This window comes from Salmo salar, chromosome ssa11 (assembly GCF_905237065.1).
Source record: "Salmo salar chromosome ssa11, Ssal_v3.1, whole genome shotgun sequence".
Classification (NCBI taxonomy): Eukaryota; Metazoa; Chordata; class Actinopteri; order Salmoniformes; family Salmonidae; genus Salmo; species Salmo salar.
Genome location: NC_059452.1, coordinates 37,318,730 through 37,342,140, shown reverse-complemented (window position 1 = coordinate 37,342,140; position 23,411 = coordinate 37,318,730). Strand labels below are relative to the sequence as shown.

The 23,411-nt window shown below is 44.1% G+C and overlaps 1 protein-coding gene across 6 annotated transcripts; it reads left to right on the top strand.

Moving 5' to 3' along the window:
• Positions 1 to 64: 64 nt before the first annotated feature.
• On the top strand, positions 65 to 22,887 carry LOC106562609 (ceramide synthase 2). Of its 6 annotated transcripts, none has more exons than XM_014127562.2 (12): positions 65 to 82; positions 2,101 to 2,189; positions 6,499 to 6,672; positions 8,594 to 8,711; positions 10,676 to 10,794; positions 10,907 to 10,964; positions 11,498 to 11,548; positions 14,858 to 14,950; positions 15,481 to 15,609; positions 16,394 to 16,500; positions 17,538 to 17,691; positions 21,341 to 22,887. In XM_014127562.2, the coding sequence occupies exons 3-12, from the start codon at positions 6,500 to 6,502 to the stop codon at positions 21,533 to 21,535; spliced, it is 1,197 nt and encodes a 398-aa protein (XP_013983037.2). In that variant the 5' UTR covers positions 65 to 82; positions 2,101 to 2,189; position 6,499; the 3' UTR covers positions 21,536 to 22,887. The 6 variants fall into 6 exon arrangements, with proteins under 6 accessions (XP_013983037.2, XP_013983038.2, XP_013983035.2 ...); XM_014127563.2 differs by lacking the exon at positions 65 to 82 and adding an exon at positions 110 to 162; XM_014127560.2 differs by lacking the exon at positions 65 to 82 and adding an exon at positions 1,349 to 1,862.
• The last annotated feature ends 524 nt before the right edge of the window (positions 22,888 to 23,411 follow it).

Here is a 23,411-nt window from a genome sequence, read left to right as displayed (position 1 = left end):
TTAATACTTTTACATTTTCCATGGTATCCTATTTGTGAATGGATGCTCTTTTTGGGGACCTTACCTGGTTTCCCTACTGAGGGTGAGGACAGGACCTACATTACCTGGTTTCCCTACTGAGGGTGAGGACAGGACCTACCTTACCTGGTTTGCATATTGAGGGTGAGGACAGGACCTACCTTACCTGGTTTTCCTACTGAGGGTGAGGACAGGACCTACCTTACCTGGTTTCCCTACTGAGGGTGAGGACAGGACCTACCTTACCTGGTTTCCCTACTGAGGGTGAGGACAGGACCTACCTTACCTGGTTTCCCTACTGAGGGTGAGGACAGGACCCACCTTACCTGGTTTCCCTACTGAGGGTGAGGACAGGACCTACCTTACCTGGTTTCCCTACTGAGGGTGAGGACAGGACCTACCTTACCTGGTTTCCCTACTGAGGGTGAGGACAGGACCTACCTTACCTGGTTTCCCTACTGAGGGTGAGGACAGGACCTACCTTACCTGGTTTCCCTACTGAGGGTGAGGACAGGACCTACCTTACCTGGTTTCCCTACTGAGGGTGAGGACAGGACCTACCTTACCTGGTTTCCCTACTGAGGGTGAGGACAGGACCTACCTTACCTGGTTTCCCTACTGAGGGTGAGGACAGGACCTACATTACCTGGTTTGCATATTGAGGGTGGAACGGTGGGAAGCTGAGTGATATATTCTGTTTCCCTATGACCTTGGATTCATTGGATGGTTTCAGGGAATGTGCTGTAGTAGTGTTGTCTGGGGTCTTCTACCTGGGATGTAAATAGCTAGCGCTGATTTTCTTTTGTTTTACACCTGTCCTAGTTAACGGAGGAGCGGGGATGATTGTTTATGAAGGGATGGTTATGATAACCACTTCCTTTTATTTTCAACTACATTTGAATCATAAAGACGTTCCAAAAGCAACACATGTCCTGTTTACATGACCATCATAAGTAAACACACACCTCTTTCAACTATGTATATTTCCTTTAGGCTCCCTCCCTTCAGTCCATCCAAACATCAATTAAACAAGTCAACAAAACAGCACTATTTTTCCCACCTGTCTGCTGATCCTCTCCTTACTCCTGTTTTCACCTCGTTCTATGTTTTACTAGAGAGACTATTGTGTAGAGGAGTAGCTCCTGTCTGCGTTATCTGGAGAACAATGCAAACAAGCCACAGATTATCACCTGAGGGCACCAATGGCTGCAGGTAGTGGGGCTGTTCGTGTGTGTGCCTCTCACTCTATCTCTCTCTCTGTGTGTGTGTGTGTTGCGTCGTGATACTTCTCCATTATTGTCCCTCTACGACAACGTACCTGGAGGGGAAGGAAAAAACTCCTGTCCAATTGTGCCTGAGCTGGGTGTGACCCTTTAAAGAATGTCAAACAAAGACAGGGAGAGGTAGCAAGGGAGAGAGTCTGCCTACTGAATGGAGGGACTGTCACGCCTGTTGGTTTCCCACAGTCAACATTACATCAACAGCTCTAGTGAGGACAGGACCTACTTTACCTGGTTTCCCTACTGAGGGTGAGGACAGGACCTACCTTACCTGGTTTCCCTACTGAGGGTGAGGACAGGACCTACCTGGTTTCCCTACTGAGGGTGAGGACAGGACCTACATTACCTGGTTTCCCTACTGAGGGTGAGGACAGGACCTACATTACCTGGTTTCCCTACTGAGGGTGAGGACAGGACCTACCTTACCTGGTTTCCCTACTGAGGGTGAGGACAGGACCTACCTTACCTGGTTTCCCTACTGAGGGTGAGGACAGGACCTACCTTACCTGGTTTCCCTACTGAGGGTGAGGACAGGACCTACCTTACCTGGTTTCCCTACTGAGGGTGAGGACAGGACCTACATTACCTGGTTTCCCTACTGAGGGTGAGGACAGGACCTACATTACCTGGTTTGCATATTGAGGGTGGAACGGTGGGAAGCTGAGTGATATATTCTGTTTCCCTATGACCTTGGATTCATTGGATGGTTTCAGGGAATGTGCTGTAGTAGTGTTGTCTGGGGTCTTCTACCTGGGATGTAAATAGCTATCGCTGATTTTCTTTTGTTTTACACCTGTCCTAGTTAACGGAGGAGCGGGTTTCAACTCGAGTCTGTCCGAAGCAACCGGTGGGAGTTGTATGAGTGAGGTTGACGTGGAATCGTCTCTTCAGGTGAGCATGTCCCCCTGTTAGAGGAGCTAAGCTCTATCTTACATGTTAGGATTGGACTGAATAGACCCTCTGTTTTCTTAGTAGGTCAGTGAGTGTATAGAGATCCTCCACCTAAGGCTTTTCTGAACGCTCTCGAGGTTGATTGATTTATAGTTTTATAACCGGCCTAAACTCAAACTATGAAGGATCTCTGGCACTTTACCTGGATAGCCCAAAGGGTTACCTCATTTGCACTCACTGTATATAGACTTTTAGTTTTCTTTTGTTCTACTGTATTATTGACTGTATGTTTTGTTTATTCCATGTGTAACTCTGTGTTGTTGTTTGTGTCGAATTGCTATGCTTTATCTTGGCCAGGTCGCAGTTGCAAATGAGAACTTGTTCTTAACTAGCCTACCTGGTTAAATAAAGGTGAAATAAAATAAAACGTGAAGTCATAAGCATTTAACCAGTGAAGTGTAATTACCATTTTGGTTTAAATGGAACTATAAAAAAATATCTCCAAATGTAATCAGAGTTTTAAGATAAATCTTGACTGGGTTTACTGTACTCTAAAGATGTTTGTGTTTGGAGAGCATGTACTCATGGAAATGGATTGCTTTACAGTTAACAGTGCCTGTCACAGTTCTTTGGGATATCTAGTGGTGTGTGTGTGTGTGGGTGGAATGAGGAAAACACTCTATTTATCCTCCCTTTCACCTTTTGGCCTCCTATTCTGCACTTAGTTGTACGTTTTGGACTGAACAGTCATTTTCAGGGTTAAAATCTAAAGATCATCTTTGATACATTGGAGACATTGTTTTTCAATCATTAAAATACTATGTGAGTTGAGCATACAGTCTGTTCTAGGTTCTGTCTTAATCATGTCTCTGTATTCACGTATAACGTCTTTCCCACTAAGTCATATTCTGCAAACCTCCTTTGCGTGATGTATGTATTTTATCTCATCATGCACGTCAAAGATAATAAATCACTCCCTAGTTCTGGTATGCTTCCCTACCGAAAAACATTTTTCATGCCTGAGAAAGTTGATGAAAATGTACGATACCAGTACAGTTGAACCCTGTGCCCCTGTATGTGGGATGGAGAGAGAGAGAGAGAGAGAGCGAGAGAGAGAGAGAGAGAAACAAACAGAGCGAGACCAGGGAGGGAGAGGAGAAAGAGAAGGAAACATCCCCTTACAATATGCAGACAGAGTGTGCTTTGTCATGTTCTTCATTGACTGAATGTCTGAATCCCCAGATCTTCAACATCAGAACGCTAACAATACAAAAGGCCTTCCTTATCGGCTGTGTTCTGGCAGTACACCGCTAATACACACTGCTCATCGCTCTATGGACCAGTCCGCCGTGACTAGGTTGTCTAGCATGGCTGCTAGTATAGGAGAAACGGTAATGTTCCCCCAGGTGAAAATGGTCTTAGACACACAGTACTGTTGTATACATGATAAACACTGTACATTACACCCTCAACATAATACATACTGTACATTGAATATTTCCCATGTCATACACATTGAACTCGTCTCATACAGCAACATACACAATACATATTGCACACTGCCATTCCAGAATGTTCTCTGTGGCATACTAACACAGCTCAGTTGGACTTATTGCTGTTTAGGTGTTGATAGAAAGGTACTTGATAGACAGGTCTTTGATAGGTAGTTTGTATCTGATGTTGTAAAACAAAGAAACATACAGGTGCTCAGGCTAGGTAGCGCCAGTATGTAATACGCTTGGTGCCATGATATTATCTTTGAATCATAATGCAATAGCGTCACAGATGTGTAATCAGTGCAAGATAAGGTTAAACACGTAGACATAGAATTACTAGAAAGGACATTGCCCATCAGACCACAGCAATTTAACTAGTATTCCATTTCTGTGGTTAAAAGGTTGTTTTGTTGTTCCATTTCGACCTGTAGATGTGTTTGGTTGGTGGTTCCATTGTCTCCGCAAAGTCATTGTGATGTGGCGTTGTTGTTATGTTTTTGCAGGGCAGTGAAATGTGCTGAGTTACACACTGACTATACAGAACACTACAGAGAGCCCCGGGATGTGCTGACATCAGCAGTGATGTCATCAAAATGGTCCCCATGGGGGCAACGAGTCTCACACAAAAACGAGAGCACGTCACACACACACACACACACACACACACACACACACACACACACACACACACACACACACACACACACACACACACACACACACACACACACACACACACACACACACATCTGTGTGAAAGACTAAATGACAAGAAGAATAAATAGTCTGCGCTTGTTTAGGGGTGTGTGTGTCATCAGAATCTGCCCAGGGCCATAGAGGCCCCCTATTGATATTGTTGACATTATTCAGTAGTAGTTTGTTTTCCCTTCACATTAATCAGTCTGTCCGTTAGGGATCATCAACTAGATTCAGCCTAGAGACGATTTCTTTCTTGAGTGGATGGTCGGGGTGTAGACTGCAAATTGACCGCAAGAAGCCCAAACAGATATAATATTTGACTAAGACATAGTCATTTCAATCCTTGCTTACATTTGTATACGCCACATCTCTCTACTATGCGTGGGAATACTTTGGAACAGATTTGCAAAATTAAAATCACTTGGAGCTGATTTCCAGGTGTTTTTACAGTCTTATGTCCAACAATAAATAAATAATTGGGCTGAAAACTTGGGGGGCCTAATAAAACCACCCATTGGGGGAACCCTGCTGTATGTCAACTCACTGCCATCTGGGATTCGAAGAACTCATAACTATTTAACCATGACTTGACCACTAGGGGTTGTGATCCGTTTCAGCGTTGACCTTGGTTTAGAAAAAACTACAAAGAAAAAAGTCTAGTCTGTGATTTACTGGGATATATGTTGCTAGACTGCAGCCCTGGATTTCATTGTCTACCGCAGCCAGTGATGTTTTCTCTGCTGACGTGTGTGTGTGTTGGACTAGGTGTGGGGAAGCATCTTGAGAAAGAGGCGAAGGCTGTTGTGTCAATATTTGAATTGGAAATAAAGAACTGCATGTGCACTTGACTGGAGTGACCTAGGTTATACACACCCACACTATCTACACAACCTATAGCACTGGTGTCCAATGAACTCATCAACTCATGTTGTAAAATGGTATCAAATCTGACTGATAGTGAATGAATGCACTCTTGAAATCCGGAACCTGTGATTTATGAGCAATATATCATTATCAATTCCTGGTTAATAAATAAAGTACATGCAAATGAAGTTGCTACTTTACCCAATTCTAAGTTCAACCCCTTAACTGGAATCCTTATTGGTTCAACTGCCATGTCAGTTTGCCAGATTAGAACACATACCAACATTTGTTTTTTTCTTGGACATCATTGCACACGTAATAGAACAGCAGAATAGTGTACTGCAATTTTACTTTGCGACACTCACCTTCGTTGACAAAACAAACAATAACAGCGGCCATGGGGCGGACACTGACTCTGTTTCCTCTACTGCGGATTCCATCTTTAAGGGTCAATCTGCGATTTGATACTTCTATTTTTGGACTTATAAATTAACGGTATATACACATTGTTTCTTGAAGAATATAACTTTTATAAATGCCTAATCAGCTTAGTTCAATTGCCTAACCCCATCAGAACCCAACATATTAGCTTGTTTGTTTTACTCTGTTGTTTGTTAACAGTGTACTTGTAAACAAACTGCATTGCTTCAAAACATGGTTAAAGCTGCATCGCTTTGTGCGCAACCTGACACAATTCAGATATAAATGGGAGTTATAGATCTGTCATTGAAGCAATTCCATGTGCACTATTTCTATGCTTCCCCTCTCGAAGTTTCCTTTTTGCGTTTTTTTTACTTAGCGTTTCGTACACCAGGTTCAAACTGCTGAAAATACGATGTTTTTTGGTTGTTAAATATATTTCACAGCGGTTTAGATGGTACAATGTCTGGATATAAAAACATCTATTCAGCAAATGATTGAAAGAGACTCTGCACACTGCAATCTTGTTCCCATGTGGTTAATTAGCGACATCGTTTCCACTTTACTTTAGGTCTTCCTCAGGCCTCACTTGATAACAGTGGTGGCTGGTGGCACATTAAATCGGAAGACGAGAGCTTAGTACGGCTGGAACGGAATAAATGGAATGGTATCAAACACTTGTTGCATGTTTTTGTAAGCATTCCATTCACACCATTTTAGTCATTACTATGAGCCGTCCTCTCCTCACCAGCCTCCTCTGTTCGGTAACGTGATACCTATTGACATGTGTTTTCTAACATAACCCTCCTCTTCCACCCCTGTGTCGTCAGGATGATTGACACCCTATACGAGTGGATCTGGTGGGACCGCTTCTGGCTGCCAGTCAACCTGACCTGGGCGGACCTAGAGGACCGAGATGGGCGTGTCTACGCCAAAGCGTCTGACCTCTATGTGACGTTGCCTTGCGCCATAGCCTTCCTACTGGTCAGATACCTGTTCGAAAGGTGAGCTTGCTGAACATATAGGGGCAGTTTCCCAGACAAAGATTAAGTCTTGACTAAGGAACATGTTCTCCTGTAGTCCTGTATGGCTCAGTTAGTAGAGCATGGCGCTTGCATTGCCAGGATTGAGGGTTTGATTCCCTGGACCACCCATATATAAAATGTATGCACTCTTGACTGTATGTGGCTTTGGATAAAAGTCTGCTAAATGGCATGTACAGTGCAGTGAAAAAGTATTTTCCTGATTTTTGATACGGAATGTTATCAGATCTGCAACCTAAACCTAATATTAGATAAAGGCAACCTGTGTTTACAAATAACACAAAAAATTAATTCTTGTTTGATTTATTTAATTAACAAAGTTATCCAACACCCAATTCTCCTGTGTGAAAAGTAATTGCCCCCTTACACTTAATAACTGGTTGTGCCACCTTTAGCTGTAATGACCGCAAGCAAACACCTGTAGTTGTTGATCAGTCTCTCACATTGTTGTGGAGGAATTTTGTCCCACTCTTGCATGCAGGACTGCTTTAACTCAGCGACATTTGTGGGTTTTCAAGCATGAACTGCTCGTTTCAAGTCCTGCCACAACATCTCAATTGGGATTAGGTCTGGACTTTGGCCAGGCCATTCCAAAAATTAAAATGTGTTGCTTTTTAGCCATTTTCATGTAAACTTGATGCTGTGTTTTGGATCATTGTCTTGCAGCATGACTCAGCTCAGTTTCAGCTCACAGACGGATGGCCTGACATTCTCCTGTAGAATTCTGTGATACAGAGCAATATTCATGGCTCCTTCTATTAAGGCAAGTCGTCCAGGTCCTGACTCCTGTAGCAGCAAAGCATCCCCAAACCATCACACTACCACCACCATGCTTGAGTGTTGGTATGAGGTTCTTACTGTGGAATGCAGTGTTTGCTTTTCTCCAGACATAATGGGAACCAAGTCGTCTAAAAAGTTGACTCTAGTTTGCCAAAAAGCACCTGGAAACACCTGGATGATCATCAAGACTCTTGGAAGAATGTTCTATGGACCAATGAGTCAAAAGTATAACATTTTGGACTTCATGGGTCAATTAGGTTTGAGTGCCTTACTTAAGGGCACGTTGACAGAGCCTTTTCAGGCTTGGGGATTCGTACCAGCAGCCTTTAAGTTGCTGGCCCAATGCTCTAACCACTAGGCTACCTGCCACACATTGCAGCTAAAGGTGGCACAACCACTTGTTGAGTCTAAGGGGGCATTACTTTTTCACACAGGGGCATTGTGTGTTGTATAACTTTGTTTATGAAATAAGTATGTAATTGTTGTGTTATTTGTTCACTCAGGTTCCTTTATCTAATTTTAAGATTTGGTTGAATATCTGGTAACATTCAGTGTAAACAATATGTGAAAGTAGAGAAAATTAGAAAGGGGGCAAATACCTTTTCACAACACTGTATAATATTATATTTTGTTCAATGGAGATTTTCCATTGAAATGGTTTCTAGTCCAGGACTGTGCTGTGTCCAGAGAACCGGCTCATACTCTGTGCTGTTTATATACTACTAAACCATGTTTAGATCAAACCTTTAGTTCAAACCTCTACCTCACTGTCTCCCTACACCATAGAATTCCTACTCATCAGATACCAGTTTGAAAGGAGAGCTTGCTGAACAAAAAAAGCCCCTTTTATAGGTTGCTACAGGGAAGTAGATGTTAAGTTACAATTTAACCTGCTTTTCTACTGTTTGTGCGTGCGTGCGTGTCTTTATTCAAGTTAATTTAGTTGGAGGCAATGATTCTCGTTTGCTGTGTAGTTAATCTCACCTGTGGTAACTTGCATGTGCCTACAAGGTCAAAATTCAACCAGTTTTGAGAAGAATCTGAACATTCTGCCCATTGTAAAGTCCAATATATTTGACTGCATCTGTATGTTGTCCCCCAGGTTGATAGCCACGCCTCTAGCAGCCTCAGTGGGGATCCGGGAGAAGGCCAGACTGAGAGTAGCAGACAACCCCATCCTCGAACTCTACTATCTCTCTCACTCCAGAAACCCTGGCCAGGTATTAACCCTACATATTAGAAATCACACGTACACCTTTTACATATAGACCTAAATATTAGTGTCAATATCAAATGTCATTGCACTATGAGATCATAGACATTCTAATAGCCTGAATAGTACAAACCCTGCCCATCTGGCACTCTGGTCAAACCCTGCCCATCTGGCACTCTGGTCAAACCCTGCCCATCTGGCACTCTGGTCAAACCCTGCCCATCTGGCACTCTGGTCAAACCCTGCCCATCTGGCACTCTGGTCAAACCCTGCCCATCTGGCACTCTGGTCAAACCCTGCCCATCTGGCACTCTGGTCAAACCCTGCCCATCTGGCACTCTGGTCAAACCCTGCCCATCTGGCACTCTGGTCAAACCCTGCCCATCTGGCACTCTAGTCAAACCCTGCCCATCTGGCACTCTGGTCAAACCCTGCCCATCTGGCACTCTGGTCAAACCCTGCCCATCTGGCACTCAGGCAGGGTGCCAGATGGCAGGGTTTGACCAATCTGTCACTCATGAAATCCTGGTTGGAGGATGCTGATGCTCTGACCAACTCAGTGGCCTTGTGGTTAGAGTGTCAGCCCTGAGATTGGAAGGTTGGGGGGTTTGATACCTGGTCTAGTCATACCAAAGACGACAAATATTTCCTGACACTGCTCTGCTAGGGAGTCAGCATTAAGGAGCTGGATTGTAGCATATGGCCCTGTGATAGAAATTCAAGTAAATTTGGTTGGATTCAAGTTAATTCACCTGTCCAGGGGGTGTACTTGTCCAGCTGCCGCAGGCTACAGTTATAGGAGATGGGCTCCGGCCCTATGGGCCATTCTGGCTCAGACAGGGGTACTATCATACAGTATATCTCCTGTTCAGACCTGTGATCGTGTACATCACCCAAATGTCCAGCTAACCAACCTTTAATGCAGATGCTATGCTCCAGGCCAAATGTTTTGGTCCATGACTCACCATGTGGTCATGAGGGATGTTAATGTTTATCCACATGACTTTTGCCCTTTACCCATCTCTCCACATGAGGTGTGTGTGTGTGTAAGTGTGGTGTGTGTGTGTGTCAATGCATCTATGTGCGCTTGTGTGTGTACACGCACACATTTGTGCGGCTATGTGTGCTTGTGCGTGTGAATTTCCACGCATCTGCATGTGCGTGTGCGTGTGTGTGTGAGCCTCCTGATGTGTGTGTATATCGTCAGACGGTCTCGACAGTCTTTGAAGGGATTAGTGAAACCTCACACCACGAGACCTCTCAGAACTAAATATCCTGATGGTTGTTTTGCTGAATGGAGATGATCTCCAGGGAGAGATTATCAGCTCCTCTATCTGCTAATAACTGTCTGCTGATGGCTGCTACACAGCACTCATGGTCCAGTGTCTTACCGAAATCTCAAGTAGCCAGCGTAATGAAACAAGTAGCCAGCGTGATGAAACAAGTAGCCAGCGTGATGAAACAAGTAGCCAGCGTGATGAAACAAGTAGCCAGCGTAATGAAACAAGTAGCCAGCGTGATGAAACAAGTAGCCAGCGTGATGAAACAAGTAGCCAGCGTGATGAAACAAGTAGCCAGCGTGATGAAACAAGTAGCCAGCGTGATGAAACAAGTAGCCAGCGTGATGAAACAAGTAGCCAGCGTGATGAAACAAGTAGCCAGCGTGATGAAACAAGTAGCCAGCGTGATGAAACAAGTAGCCAGCGTAATGAAACAAGTAGCCAGCTAGTGGGGACAAATTTGCCCTACTAAAGCGAATTTGGTGACATCTGATTTACCCCAATTTATTGAAGTCAACTTAGCATAGGGGTTAGTAGTCCTCTGTTTAGCTGGCAGCTGGCACTAATCAAACACACTTGGTTCTGAACTCGTGTGTGTGTGTGTGTGTGTGTGTGTGTGTGTGTGTGTGTGTGTGTGTGTGTGTGTGTGTGTGTGTGTGTGTGTGTGTGTGTGTGTGTGTGTGTGTCCCAGGCTGGTTTAGATGGTCTCTCTAAGAAGAGCGGCTGGTGCGTTAGGCAGGTGGAGCGCTGGTTCAGAAAGAGAAGAAACCAGGATCGTCCCGGAGTACTGAAGAAGTTCAGAGAGGCGAGGTAAAACGGTGTGCTGTGTGTGAGAGTATGCTTATTCCACATTTTCACCTTTCACTCAGTAGTGTTATTCTTCTTCTTATATTAGTGTCCCTTGTCTGTCTCTGTCTTGCAGTTGGAGGTTTGTGTTCTATCTGTTGGCGTTAATTGGAGGAGTTGTGTCCCTGTATGATGTGAGTAGTGACTCTAGTGATCCTCTGCTTCACAAACACAAGTGTTTACAAGATAACAATTCAGCGCGTGTGGAGAGATTTCAAGATGTGGAGTGAGGTTACTGTATCTTAACTCTGTTACATTCAGTACCACCAAAACACACACCGGCTACAAATTCCTAACACTTTATGATATGTTATACACATCAAATTAACATCCTCAAAGTAGAACTTTAACTGGTTGTCCCGGGCAAAAGCAGGGAGGAGGTCAAAATGGAAGACTCAATTGCTGGATAAAAATATTATCTGAGCTGAGCTGAACTTCTTTTCAGTCCTTCTGCCCTGAAGTGAAGGAGGGGAGAGGCGGATGAGGGGAAGAGGGGAGGAGAGGACAGAGCGGTGAGCTCTATGGGAATTTGACGGTGATGGCTTCAGCAAGTGTCTGAAGGCCTGGAAGGCAATGCCAGTTGAAATTGAAAGCATCATGATGAGATTGTCCTGTAATGTTCTTTAAAGATTTCACTGCATGTTTCTCCTTTTGTTTTGTATTTCAGAAAGAATGGTTTTATGATACGCGGGAAGTGTGGAATGGATTTCCAAAACAGGTGTGTATGTGTGCGTGTGAATAGTGTGTGTGTGTGTGTGTGTGTGTGTGTGTGTTCTAGTCATTGGGCCTTGTACTGAGCGATTAGTGCTTTTTGAGGTCTGTTCGATTATTAATCAAATGATCAGGATTTTTGGTTTCTGTATGCATTATGTGGATTGAATGCTGAAACAAGACAGAATAAAACAGTGAATAACAGTGCCGTGATGGTAGTGACCGCCCATTACTGCTTATTATTCACATTACTTTACTTTAATAAAATATTTTTGGGGCTTATTTTGGACCTAAGCTTGTCGCCTGCCTTCCCGCCTTTGGGACAAAGACTCCCATTGTTGTGACGGAGACATGATCATCTCGTTGTTATATACAGATCTCTGCCCACACCGACCGGACAAGTAGGCATATAGAATATTAGTGGGTTGGAAACTACAACTCCCTACTACATCGCACAGTTCAGGCTTGATCTGATTTCTCTCTAGAGAAACTGCGCATTGAGCTCACAGAAAAAATTCAAATAATTGAACTGACGTTGGTCAATTAGTTGTTAAATGTTTTCGGTTAATTGCTCAGCACTACTGGTCATTTACCAGGGAGATTTTGAAGACTCTTCTCACGTGTCTCCACACTAGTATAACCAACCAGGAAGAACAACAACATATCATACTTGAACAGCCGCAACTTGGCTAACATTTTCAAACCATGTCCAGATTTACGAGTTTGCTCACACATAAAACATAAAGCTTGTTGATAATACTTATTCTCAGGTCCAAAATACACATACACAGGTCCATATTTAGTAGTGAGACAATTTTTGTATTTATTTTTAACAAGTGGGGGAATGTGTGTATGGCTTAGATTGCTGTTCAGTCTTTACTGGGTGCCAAGTCCTAATCAAAGGAATGATGATGTCACCCAAACTGGAACGACGAGGCTAGGATTATGTTTGACCAGGCTCCATACCTAACAATGTTGCTTGGTGTTTAAAGCAGGTCTAAGTATATACAGGTCACGTCCCAGATGGCGCCTCCTATTGGCCCTGGTCAAACGTAGTGCACTACATCAGGACTAGAGGGCCATTTGGGATGAAGGCATAGTTTGTAGAGAGATTTTGGATGTTTTTTATGTGATCGTATTTGCAACAAAGAATTCAACACAGTTGGTAACTACTTGGTATCCAACTTGTTGGCCTATCATTTTGATGAATCCCCAAAATAAAAAGTGGTATTAGATAGACTAATTATTATGCAATTGCAATTTTAACCTTGTAGTTGCTAAGTAAAAACCAGGTGTAGCATAGTATAAAACACCATGTAGCTCTGGGGCCGTATATATATCAATCAAATTCAATCAATCAAATGTATTTATAAAGCACTTTTTACATCAGCCGATGTCACAAGTGCTATACAGAAACCCAACCTAAAACCCCAAACAGCAAGCAATGCAGATGTAGAATCACGGTGGCCAGGAAAAACTCCCTAGAAAGGCAGGAACCTAGGAAGAAACCTAGAGAGGAACCACATTCTGAGGGGTGGCCAGTCCTCTTTTGGCTGTGCCGGGTGGAGATTATAACAGTGCATGGCCAAGATGTTCAAACGTTCATAGATGACCAGCAGGGTCAAATAATAATAATCACAGTGGTTGTACAGGGTGCAACAGGTCAGCACCTCAGGAGTAAATGTCAGTTGGCTTTTCATAGCCGGGCATTCAGAGATGGAGACAACAGGTGCGGTAAAGAGAGAGAGTCGAAAACAGCAGGTCCTGGACAAGGTAGCACGTCCGGTGAACAGGTCAGGGTTCCATAGCCGCAGGCAGAACAGTTGAAACTGGAGCAGCAGTACGACCAGGTGGACTGGGGACAGCAAGGAGCCATCAGGCCAGGTAGTCCTGAGGCATGGTCCTAGGGCTCAGGTCCTCCGAGAGAGAGAAAGAGAGAATTAGAGGGAGCATACTTAAATTTACACAGGACACCGGATAAGACAGGAGAAATACTCCAGATATAACAGACTGACCCTAGCCCCCCGACACATAAACTATTGCAGCATAAATACTGGCGGCTGAGACAGGAGCGGGCGGGAGACACTGTGGGCCCATCCGACTATACCTCCGGACAGGGCCAACCAAGCAGGATATAACCCCACCCATTTTGCCAAAGCACAGTGCCCACACCGCTAGAGGGATATCTTCAACCACCAACTTACTACCATGAGAAAAGGCAGAGTATAGCCCACGAAGATCTCCCCCCAGCACCAACCCGAGGGGGCACCAACCCGGAAAGGAAGATCACGTCAGAGACTCAACCCACTCAAGTGACGCACCCCTCCTAGGTGGAAGAGCACCAGTAAGCCAGTGACTCAGCCCCCGTAAAATGGTTAGAGGCAGAGAATCCCAGTGGAGAGAGGGGAACCGGCCAGGCAGAGACAGCAGTGCCTTTCCGTTCACCTTCACACTCCTGGGCCAGACTACACTCAATCATAGGACCTAATGAGATGAGTCTTCAATAAAGACTTAAAGGTCGAGACCGAGTCTGCGTCTCTCACATGGATCGGACCAAATCGGTAAGATCGATAGGAGCAAGGCCATGTAATGCTTTGTAGGTGAGCAGTAAAACCTTGAAATCAGCCCTTGCTTTAACAGGAAGCCAGTGTAGAGAGGCTAGCACTGGAGTAATATGATACATTTTTTTGGTTCTAGTCAAGATTCTAGCAGCCGTGGTTAGCACTAACTGAAGTTTATTTAGTGCTTTATCCGGGTATCTGGAAAGGAGAGCGTTGCAGTAGTCTAATCTAGAAGTGACAAAAGCATAGATTCATTTTTTGGCATCATTTTTGGACAGAAAGTTTAAGATTTTTGCAATGTTACGTAGATGGAAAAATCTGTCCTTGAAACAGGGGTCTCTAAGTAGGAGTGCTGATCTAGGACCAGTTGTCCTCTGTCCATGTTGTCTTATTCATTGTGATCTAAAAGTCAAAACTGATCTTAAATCATCACTCTACTCTAAGATGCTTGATGGCTACACAGCCCCTGATTTCTTTGCCCCAGCTAGAGACACTGTCTCCGTTCGAAATGGCTCCCTATTTAGTGCACTACTTTTGAACAGAGGCATTTGCACTATATAGGGAATACGGTGCCATTTCAGACGCAAACACTCAGACAAAGGAGAGCTCTTTGTTTTGAGTCCGTTCTGTTGTACTGTGATTCATTCATGGCACTGTAAGATTGTTACCTGTTACTGGTATTTCTCTTTCTCCCTCTCGCTATACACATCTCATTATCTCTTTCTCTCTCTCCCTCTCTCCCTCTCCCTCTATAGACCATGCTGGATTCTCAGTACTGGTACTACATCCTGGAGATGAGCTTCTATGGTTCTCTTCTCTTCAGAGTCACCTTTGATGTCAAGAGGAAGGTGAGAGTCGGGGATCCCAGTCCCTGCCAGCCCCTATGGGCTTTTCTCAAGCTCTGCTTTCTTTCCCATACACCTGCATTATCTTCCACTCTCTGACCCGTTTAGCTGCTTCTCATAAGATGGAAAAACAAGAGGTCCTGAAGCTCTGCTTTCTCACATTAGTTTCCTACTGCAGTCCTAATTAGATAGCGGCCTGCCTGCCACCTCTGACAGGCCAGAGCATTAAATGTCTTATGGAGATGAAAAGTAGAAAGTATGTAGAAATTATCATATCAGGAAATCAACAAAGTATTTTTTATCAAAGTAAATTGCAGTTGGCTACTCAGAAGCAATTACAGTTAATTATATATTCCACTATATGATACACACTATTAGCCGTTTATTAGTTGTTCCAACATGCCTAACATTGACCATCTGCCTGCTTAGTTATGCATGTCACACTATCAAGTGATTTTGAAGACACGTAGTAGAATAACAACAGTAGCAACAGAAACAACAGGTGAAGATGTTTGTTGTGTTGTCTCCTCTAGGACTTTAAGGAACAGATCATCCACCATTTGGCCACCCTGACACTGCTGTCCTTCTCTTGGTGTGTCAACTACATCCGTATAGGAACCCTGGTGATGCTCATCCACGATGCCTCCGACGTCCTGCTAGAGGTCTGCTACCATGTGGAGTGTCTCTGTGTGGTGTGTTCTGCGTGGTGTGTGTGTTCTGTGTGGTGTGTGTGTTCTGTGTGTGTGGCAGATACTTTTTTAAATTTCTATTTATTTATTTCACCCCTTTTTCTCCCCAATTTTGTGGTATCCAATTGGTAGATAAAGTCTTGTCTCATCACTGAAACTCCCGTACGGACTCAGGAGAGGCGAAGGTTGAGAGCCGTGCGTTCACCTAAACACAACCCAACCAAGCCGCACTGCTTCTTGACACAATGCCCACTTCACCCTGAAGCCAGCCGCACCAATGTGTTGGAGGAAACACCGTGCACCTGGCCACCGTGTCAGCGTGCACTGCGCCCGGCCCGCCACAGGAGTCGCTAGTGCGCGATGGGAAAGGGACATCCCTGCCGGCCAAACCCTCCCTAACCTGGATGACGCTGGGCCAATTGTGCGCCGTCCCATGGGTCTCCCGGTCGCGGCCGGCTGCGACAGAGCCTGGGCTCAAACCCAGAATCTCTAGCAGTACAGCTAGCACTGCGATGCAGAGCCTTAGACCACTGAGCCAATGAGATGAGTCTCAAGAGGCCAAGAGTGGCAGACACTTTTATCCAGAGCAACGGTTACGTCCCAAATGGCCCCCTGGTAAACATAGGGCTCATGTTAAAAGTAGTGCACTGAAGAGAAATGGGTGCATATAGAACACCCCCATAGGGTGAGCTGTGTCGTGTGTTTCTGGTAGCGGGGAGACTCACTGTGTTTTTCTCTCTTCTCTCTCCTACCCCAGTCTGCCAAGTTGTTTAACTACGCCAAATGGGAGACAACCTGCAACAGTCTCTTTGTGGTGTTTGCCATTGTGTTCATGGTAACCAGACTGATCATCTTCCCATTCTGGTAAGGCAACTAACAAACCCTAGCTGTGTGCGTGCGTGCGTGCGTGCGTGCGTGCGTGTGTGTGTGTGTGTGTTTCTCTCTCTATTGTATGTTCACCAGTAGGCACACAGGAGGAGTAATTGTCAGGGGAATGTCTTTGTCTCATGAGCGCTCAGTGATACAGAAGCCAATATTTATTGAATTATGTTCTGTCTACCTCTCCTGTGAGAAACAATCAACCATCTCATTTCACTCTGAAAGGCCAAACAAAGAGACGTTGAACTTTGCAAAAGCACAAAACATCATGTTCTGTTCTCTGCAGAGAAAATAAACCAGGGTCGTGTTCATTAGTGCACACCGTAGAAAAAGGTTATGCAACTGAAAGCGAAAACAAACGTTTGATTTTTTTTCCCCCACATATTTTAATTCTAGATTTTTTTTTTTCTGTAGTCAGCCCCCCCCCCAAAAAAAACGAATGTTTATTTTTGGTCAGGCTCAGGTTTTCCCTTCCTGTTTCAGTCTGGTGCCTATTGAATACGACCCAGTGTTTCCGCAACTGGTTAATCTTTCCTGCGTTGGACACCATTGAATGAGCACGAAAGCTGGAAAGCTGAACAATGTCCCCTTTCTCTCATGGACATTACTTACAAATTGACTACCAGATTTCTTAGCTATCATTTTTATACAGATAGTTACATAGTATTTACCTACTTATTTCAATAATGAAAAATCCCCATAAAGCAAAGATTAGCCGTTATTTTCCTTCACAAAGGCTTATGTTTAATAGGCATGAAAAGCAAAACATTTTTCGAATAGGAAAAATAATCTTATTGAATTCTTACTGGTTATACTGCCTCTGCTTCAAGTCGTTTTCTCACGTTCCATGCACACTGAACACCACCCAGGACAAGTTTAAATGTTTAACAGAGCTTATCATATCTAGTAGTATGTATCATATAAATCTATATTTTAGCACTTCGGGTTTGTGAAAAAGTATCTTGCAAATAAAATGCATTACCATTATCATCACCATCATTGTGTTGGTTATGTCATTCCAGGCTGATCCACTGTACGTGGGTATACCCCACACTCCAGTACCCCCCGTTCTTTGGTTACTACTTCTTCAACGTCATGCTGGTGGTCCTCCTGTTCCTGCACATCTTCTGGGCCTACCTCATCCTGCGCATGGTCAACAAGTTCCTCTTTGGCAAAGTGAGTCATCTTTTTGGCAGTGGTTTATTTCACTCTTTCTTTTCCATTCTTCATCCATTCCCTTTATGACAGCCATCATTTGGTCACAACGTCACCACTTAAAGCAGGCCTGAATCATTCCAGTCTGACACTCAAACCAGTGTTCCCCAAACCGCTCTCTGAGTACCCCCAGCCATTCTACTTCCATCAACAGGTGGTCTTCCACTGATCTACCCTGTACTAGCATACCTGTTTCATCTGGTCCACTCATCATCACGTTCTTGATTAGTTGGAATTAGGTTTGCTGGTTTTTGTATAAGACAAATAAGTGGAATAACCTACGGGGGGGGATGTCAGCTACCACTCAGCCTTGTCAATGCTCTTCTCTCTCCTGGCACCCCAATGGTGGAACCAGCCTCCGCCTGAAGCTAGGACAGCAGAGTCCCTGGCTATCTTCTGAAAACACCTGAAACCCTACCTCTTCAAATAGTACCTTAAATGAATCAAGTATTTAAAAGTATTTTCCTACTAGCACTGACTTTGATAACTACTTTATTGACAGAACATGATCTTGCTACGACTGTGATGGTACAAACTGACAGAATACCAACTTCATGATGAGTTGACCAGAGGTTGATGATGAGTTGACCAGAGGTTGATGATGAGTTGACCAGAGGTTGATGATGGGTTGACCAGAGGTTGATGAGGGGTTGTCCAGATGAAACGGGTGTACTAGTATAACTACTGCTGCACACACTTTTTCTATTCATATACTGTCCATACTGTCTCTACACACCATCCTTTACAGTATATATATATTTATATTTGAATATTTCTTGATTCAATTATTTTTGGGATTTGCATGTATTGTTTTGTGTTGTTAGGTATTACTGCACTGTTGGAGCTAGGAACATAAGCATTTCACTACACCCCTAATAACATCTGCAAAATATGTTTACTCAACCAATAAAATGTGATTTGATTTTGATGTGGTTGTCTCACCCAGCTATGTGAAGATGAATGCACTAAAGTTACTGAATGACTAAAATGTTAGATGTAAGTGGATCCTACTATAGGAGAGGTCTGGGAAACATGGCTCTAAACACACATAGAGCCCCAGCCTACAGCTGCTTGACTGGCCTGACTAGATCATACAGAGCCAACAGGTGGTCTCTTTGAAACTCAGTGCTGTCTGATGTGGGTGGAGGGTAACAGAGACCTCAGCCCTCCTGCATTGACGTCCATGTGGTGTTATGGGTCAGTAGCTTCTGATTGGTGCTGTGGTGCAGATGACTCCACCAGTGTCTGTTCTCTGTCAGGTGACTCCACCAGTGTCTGTTCTCTGTCAGGTGACTCCACCAGTGTCTGTTCTCTGTCAGGTGACTACAGTGTCTGTTCTCTGTCAGATGACTACAGTGTCTGTTCTCTGTCAGATGACTACAGTGTCTGTTCTCTGTCAGGTGACTACAGCGTCTGTTCTCTGTCAGATGACTACAGTGTCTGTTCTCTGTCAGGTGACTCCACCAGTGTCTGTTCTCTGTCAGATGACTACAGTGTCTGTTCTCTGTCAGGTGACTCCACCAGTGTCTGTTCTCTGTCAGGTGACTCCACCAGTGTCTGTTCTCTGTCAGGTGACTACAGTGTCTGTTCTCTGTCAGGTGACTACAGCGTCTGTTCTCTGTCAGGTGACTACAGTGTCTGTTCTCTGTCAGGTGACTACAGTGTCTGTTCTCTGTCAGGTGACTACAGTGTCTGTTCTCTGTCTGATGACTACACCAGTGTCTGTTCTCTGTCTGATGACTACACCAGTGTCTGTTCTCTGTCTGATGACTACACCAGTGTCTGTTCTCTGTCTGATGACTACACCAGTGTCTGTTCTCTGTCAGATGACTACACCAGTGTCTGTTCTCTGTCTGATGACTACACCAGTGTCTGTTCTCTGTCTGATGACTACACCAGTGTCTGTTCTCTGTCTGATGACTACACCAGTGTCTGTTCTCTGTCTGATGACTACACCAGTGTCTGTTCTCTGTCTGATGACTACACCAGTGTCTGTTCTCTGTCTGATGACTACACCAGTGTCTGTTCTCTGTCTGATGACTACACCAGTGTCTGTTCTCTGTCAGATGACTACACCAGTGTCTGTTCTCTGTCTGATGACTCCACCAGCGTCTGTTCTCTGTCAGGTGACTACAGCGTCTGTTCTCTGTCAGATGACTACAGTGTCTGTTCTCTGTCAGGTGACTACAGCGTCTGTTCTCTGTCAGGTGACTACAGCGTCTGTTCTCTGTCAGGTGACTACAGCGTCTGTTCTCTGTCAGATGACTACAGCGTCTGTTCTCTGTCAGGTGACTACAGCGTCTGTTCTCTGTCAGGTGACTACAGCGTCTGTTCTCTGTCAGATGACTACAGCGTCTGTTCTCTGTCAGGTGACTACAGCGTCTGTTCTCTGTCAGGTGACTACAGCGTCTGTTCTCTGTCAGATGACTACAGCGTCTGTTCTCTGTCAGGTGACTACAGCGTCTGTTCTCTGTCAGGTGACTACAGCATCTGTTCTCTGTCAGGTGACTCCACCAGTGTCTGTTCTCTGTCAGATGACTACAGTGTCTGTTCTCTGTCAGATGACTACAGTGTCTGTTCTCTGTCAGTGTGGTCTAGAATCTAGCCTAAGACCCAACGCTCCTTTTTTTCATTGTTTCATTGTTCTTGTTCTGTCCATGTAGACTTAGTAACTGAGCAGTTAGAACAGTGTGTGTGTGTGTGTGTGTGTGTGTGTGTGTGTGTGTGTGTGTGTGTGTGTGCAATTGTGTTGGGCTTGGCAAGGTGCTCGATCCCTGTCAACTACGGCAATGTCAGAAAACAGCTAAGGTGCCAGAGGCAATTACTCAACCCCCACGAGGTCACAAGACAACAGTGGGTTGCCATTGGGACCTAATTATTGGTGATTTAGCATTGTGCCGAACATAATTATATTTCTGGAAAACACAATCTGGCTCAGAGCGGTCAGACGGCTCAAGGAGAGAGAATAGAGTCTATTATGGTAAGTCTGAAAGACTGACCTGACCTACCATGGATTAAACTCCAGGTGTTTTTGATTGATCGAAGGCGGCCAATTGGGTTTCAGCGTTGGTTGAAATAGCTCAGGGCTGTATGTATGTAACGTCTCAGAGTATGACTGTTGATCTAGGATCAGCTATCCATGTAATCTTATTCATTGTGATCTGAAAGGCTAAACTCATCCTTGATCAGCACTCCTGCTCTGAGATGCTCAATACATGCAGCCCCAGGTTTCAATGCTACTTTTAGGTGAATGTTTTGTTCTGAGTGATATTGGGCTACACAGAACTGTGTTGCATGTGATGCAGTAGCAGCGATTCCAAAATGGTTGGGCACAGCTGATTTATTTTTTGACAGAGTACTGGCTTGAGACACTGGTTTTATTTTCTTGGATCACAAATAATGACTTTAGAGAGAGAACTATGGGAACTACTGTGTTAGAGATGATGATGATGATGGTCTCTGAGGTAGAAAGTGGCATTATATCTCCATGTATGTTCTGAGTACATTGTTTTTCTCTCTCTCTGTCTCTCTGTCTCTCTCTGTGTCTGTCTTTTTCTCTCTCTCTGTGTCTTTCTCTCTGTGTCTCTGTGTCTCTTTCTCTCTACTCCAGATGACCAGAGATGAAAGAAGTGATGTTGAGGAGGATGGTGAAGAAAGCAGTCTGACTGAAGAGGAAAAAGAGAAGGGCAGTTATTGTTACACCAACGGCAACGGTTCTGGACTGGGCACAAAGGAGGGCAACAACGGCTGCTTCAGACACTTATCTCTCTCGGAGAACGTCTGTCCATCAAAAACCGTCTACTGACCAAGCTCGCGTCATGATTGGCGGAGCCCTTGCACCAGAGGAAGGGAGTGGTGGGATCAAGGTCATAGGAGAAGCTGGAACAACACAAAACAGATTCCATCCCATATGGAAAAACAACAGCAAGCAGACAAACATTTAGATTAAGATTTATGACTCTAGAAATTGGAGTGTAGCCTGGCAAAAAATGAATACATCACACACAGAAAGAGACCGTTTTTCTTGGCCTGTAGTTTCTTCTACGTCCAAACTCCTCTCATCTTCAAGGAAAACAATGTTGACGATGGCACAGTTTCACATGGAACCCTCCTCAGACAGCAATGAGACAAAGACCAGAAAACCAAAACCAAAAAACACTAAAACCCTTGTGTTTTTGTTCATCGTCATATTTAATCTGTTCAGTATTGTTGCAGAAAGGTGGTGCGCAAGCACACCGTAAAACGGTGCCACACGGACGCTCCGCCTGAGCCCTTCATCCATCAAGGCCTGGCAAGGGTTTATAGTTTATGGGCTGTGTTCATTCACTAGCGGCCGACATGTTTTACTTCAACCTCTGCTGGCTATGGGGGTTTGTTATGGACAACCAGGAGATGAATGAGAGGCAATATCACAATGGACTCCTCCAGATGATATTGACATGTGTGTTTTGGAGAGGGGTGGGGGGTGGGGTGGGGGGGGGGGTAGGTTTGTGTCTCTACAAGTCCTTCTCATCCCTCTCTCCTTCTCATTCTCCTATTCCCTTACAAAACCTTTAAGCATTCCACTTCTACTTTTCCCACCATGATTCATGTTGTAGGGAGTTTGTGTCTGTCTGTACCTGTCAGAGAGGATGAAAGAGTGAGGTTTATGGTCTTTCTTTCTTTCTTTCTTTCTTTCTTTCTTTCTTTCTTTCTTTCTTTCTTTTCATCTCTTGCCACAAGCATTTTTATTGAATACGATCAACACTTTTTAGTACTTTATGTACATTTCTTCAGATTTTTTAAGAACAACATGCCAATATTTGGCTAATTGATTGACCCATACAGTAACTATGGTCTGTATTTTACAAGTGCATTTATTTGATGTAGTATTTAATCATATGATTGTATGAGAACGTGTGAGCCAGAGGAAAAATCCTATGTCGTTCAGAATGCTGAAGAAACATTTACGTAACAATGAAACAATGTTACTGTTTTAATGAAGCACTGTAAAACGGGTTTCTAAAAGGTGAAGATTGGGATGTTATAGTGAACATCCCACTGTAACTAGAGCTCGAAAGAAAGGCATTTCACTGTACTTGTGCACGTGACCTTGAAACTATAACTGTCTATTGTCGTGTGTTTTATGTACTGCAATAAACCTGTCTTCGACCAGCACCGTGTGTGTGTGTGTGACATCTTTCTACTGGTCCAAAACAAATCTTTCCTATTCATCTGATTTATACAACCCAACACATTTATAAGGTGTTAAGATCATATTGAAGTAGGTGCACTGTGTTAACAGGAATTGAGCTGTATACTATAGAGATTCTGTAGGGAATGGCTCTGTAGGGAATATCCTGAGAGATTCTCAAAAGCCATGCTATCTGATGACATCTATGGGATGTGTCCCAAATGTCTCCCCAAATCAAATGTGCCGAATACATCAGGTGTAGACCTTACCGTGAAATGCTTACTGACAAGCCCTTAACCAACAGTTAAGAAAATATTTACTAAATTAACTAAAGTGAAAAAAGTAACACAATAACAATAATGAGGCTATATACAGGGGGTACCCAATCCCCTATAGTGCAATAATGTTGCCCTGCGCCCTATGGACCCTGCTGCACTATATAGGGAGTAAGGTGCAATTTTTGGACGCCATCTTTTTGATGTTTTATTTAAATTTTATATACTATCAT

Excerpts from the sequence above, each read along its gene's own strand:
- LOC106562609 (XM_014127562.2), top strand. The coding sequence starts at position 6,500 with ATGATTGACACCCTATACGAGTGGATCTGGTGGGACCGCTTCTGGCTG. Across the intron at positions 6,673-8,593 it reads GTCAGATACCTGTTCGAAAG|GTTGATAGCCACGCCTCTAG; the intron begins GTGAGCTTGCTG and ends GTTGTCCCCCAG. Across the intron at positions 16,501-17,537 it reads CTGATCATCTTCCCATTCTG|GCTGATCCACTGTACGTGGG; the intron begins GTAAGGCAACTA and ends ATGTCATTCCAG.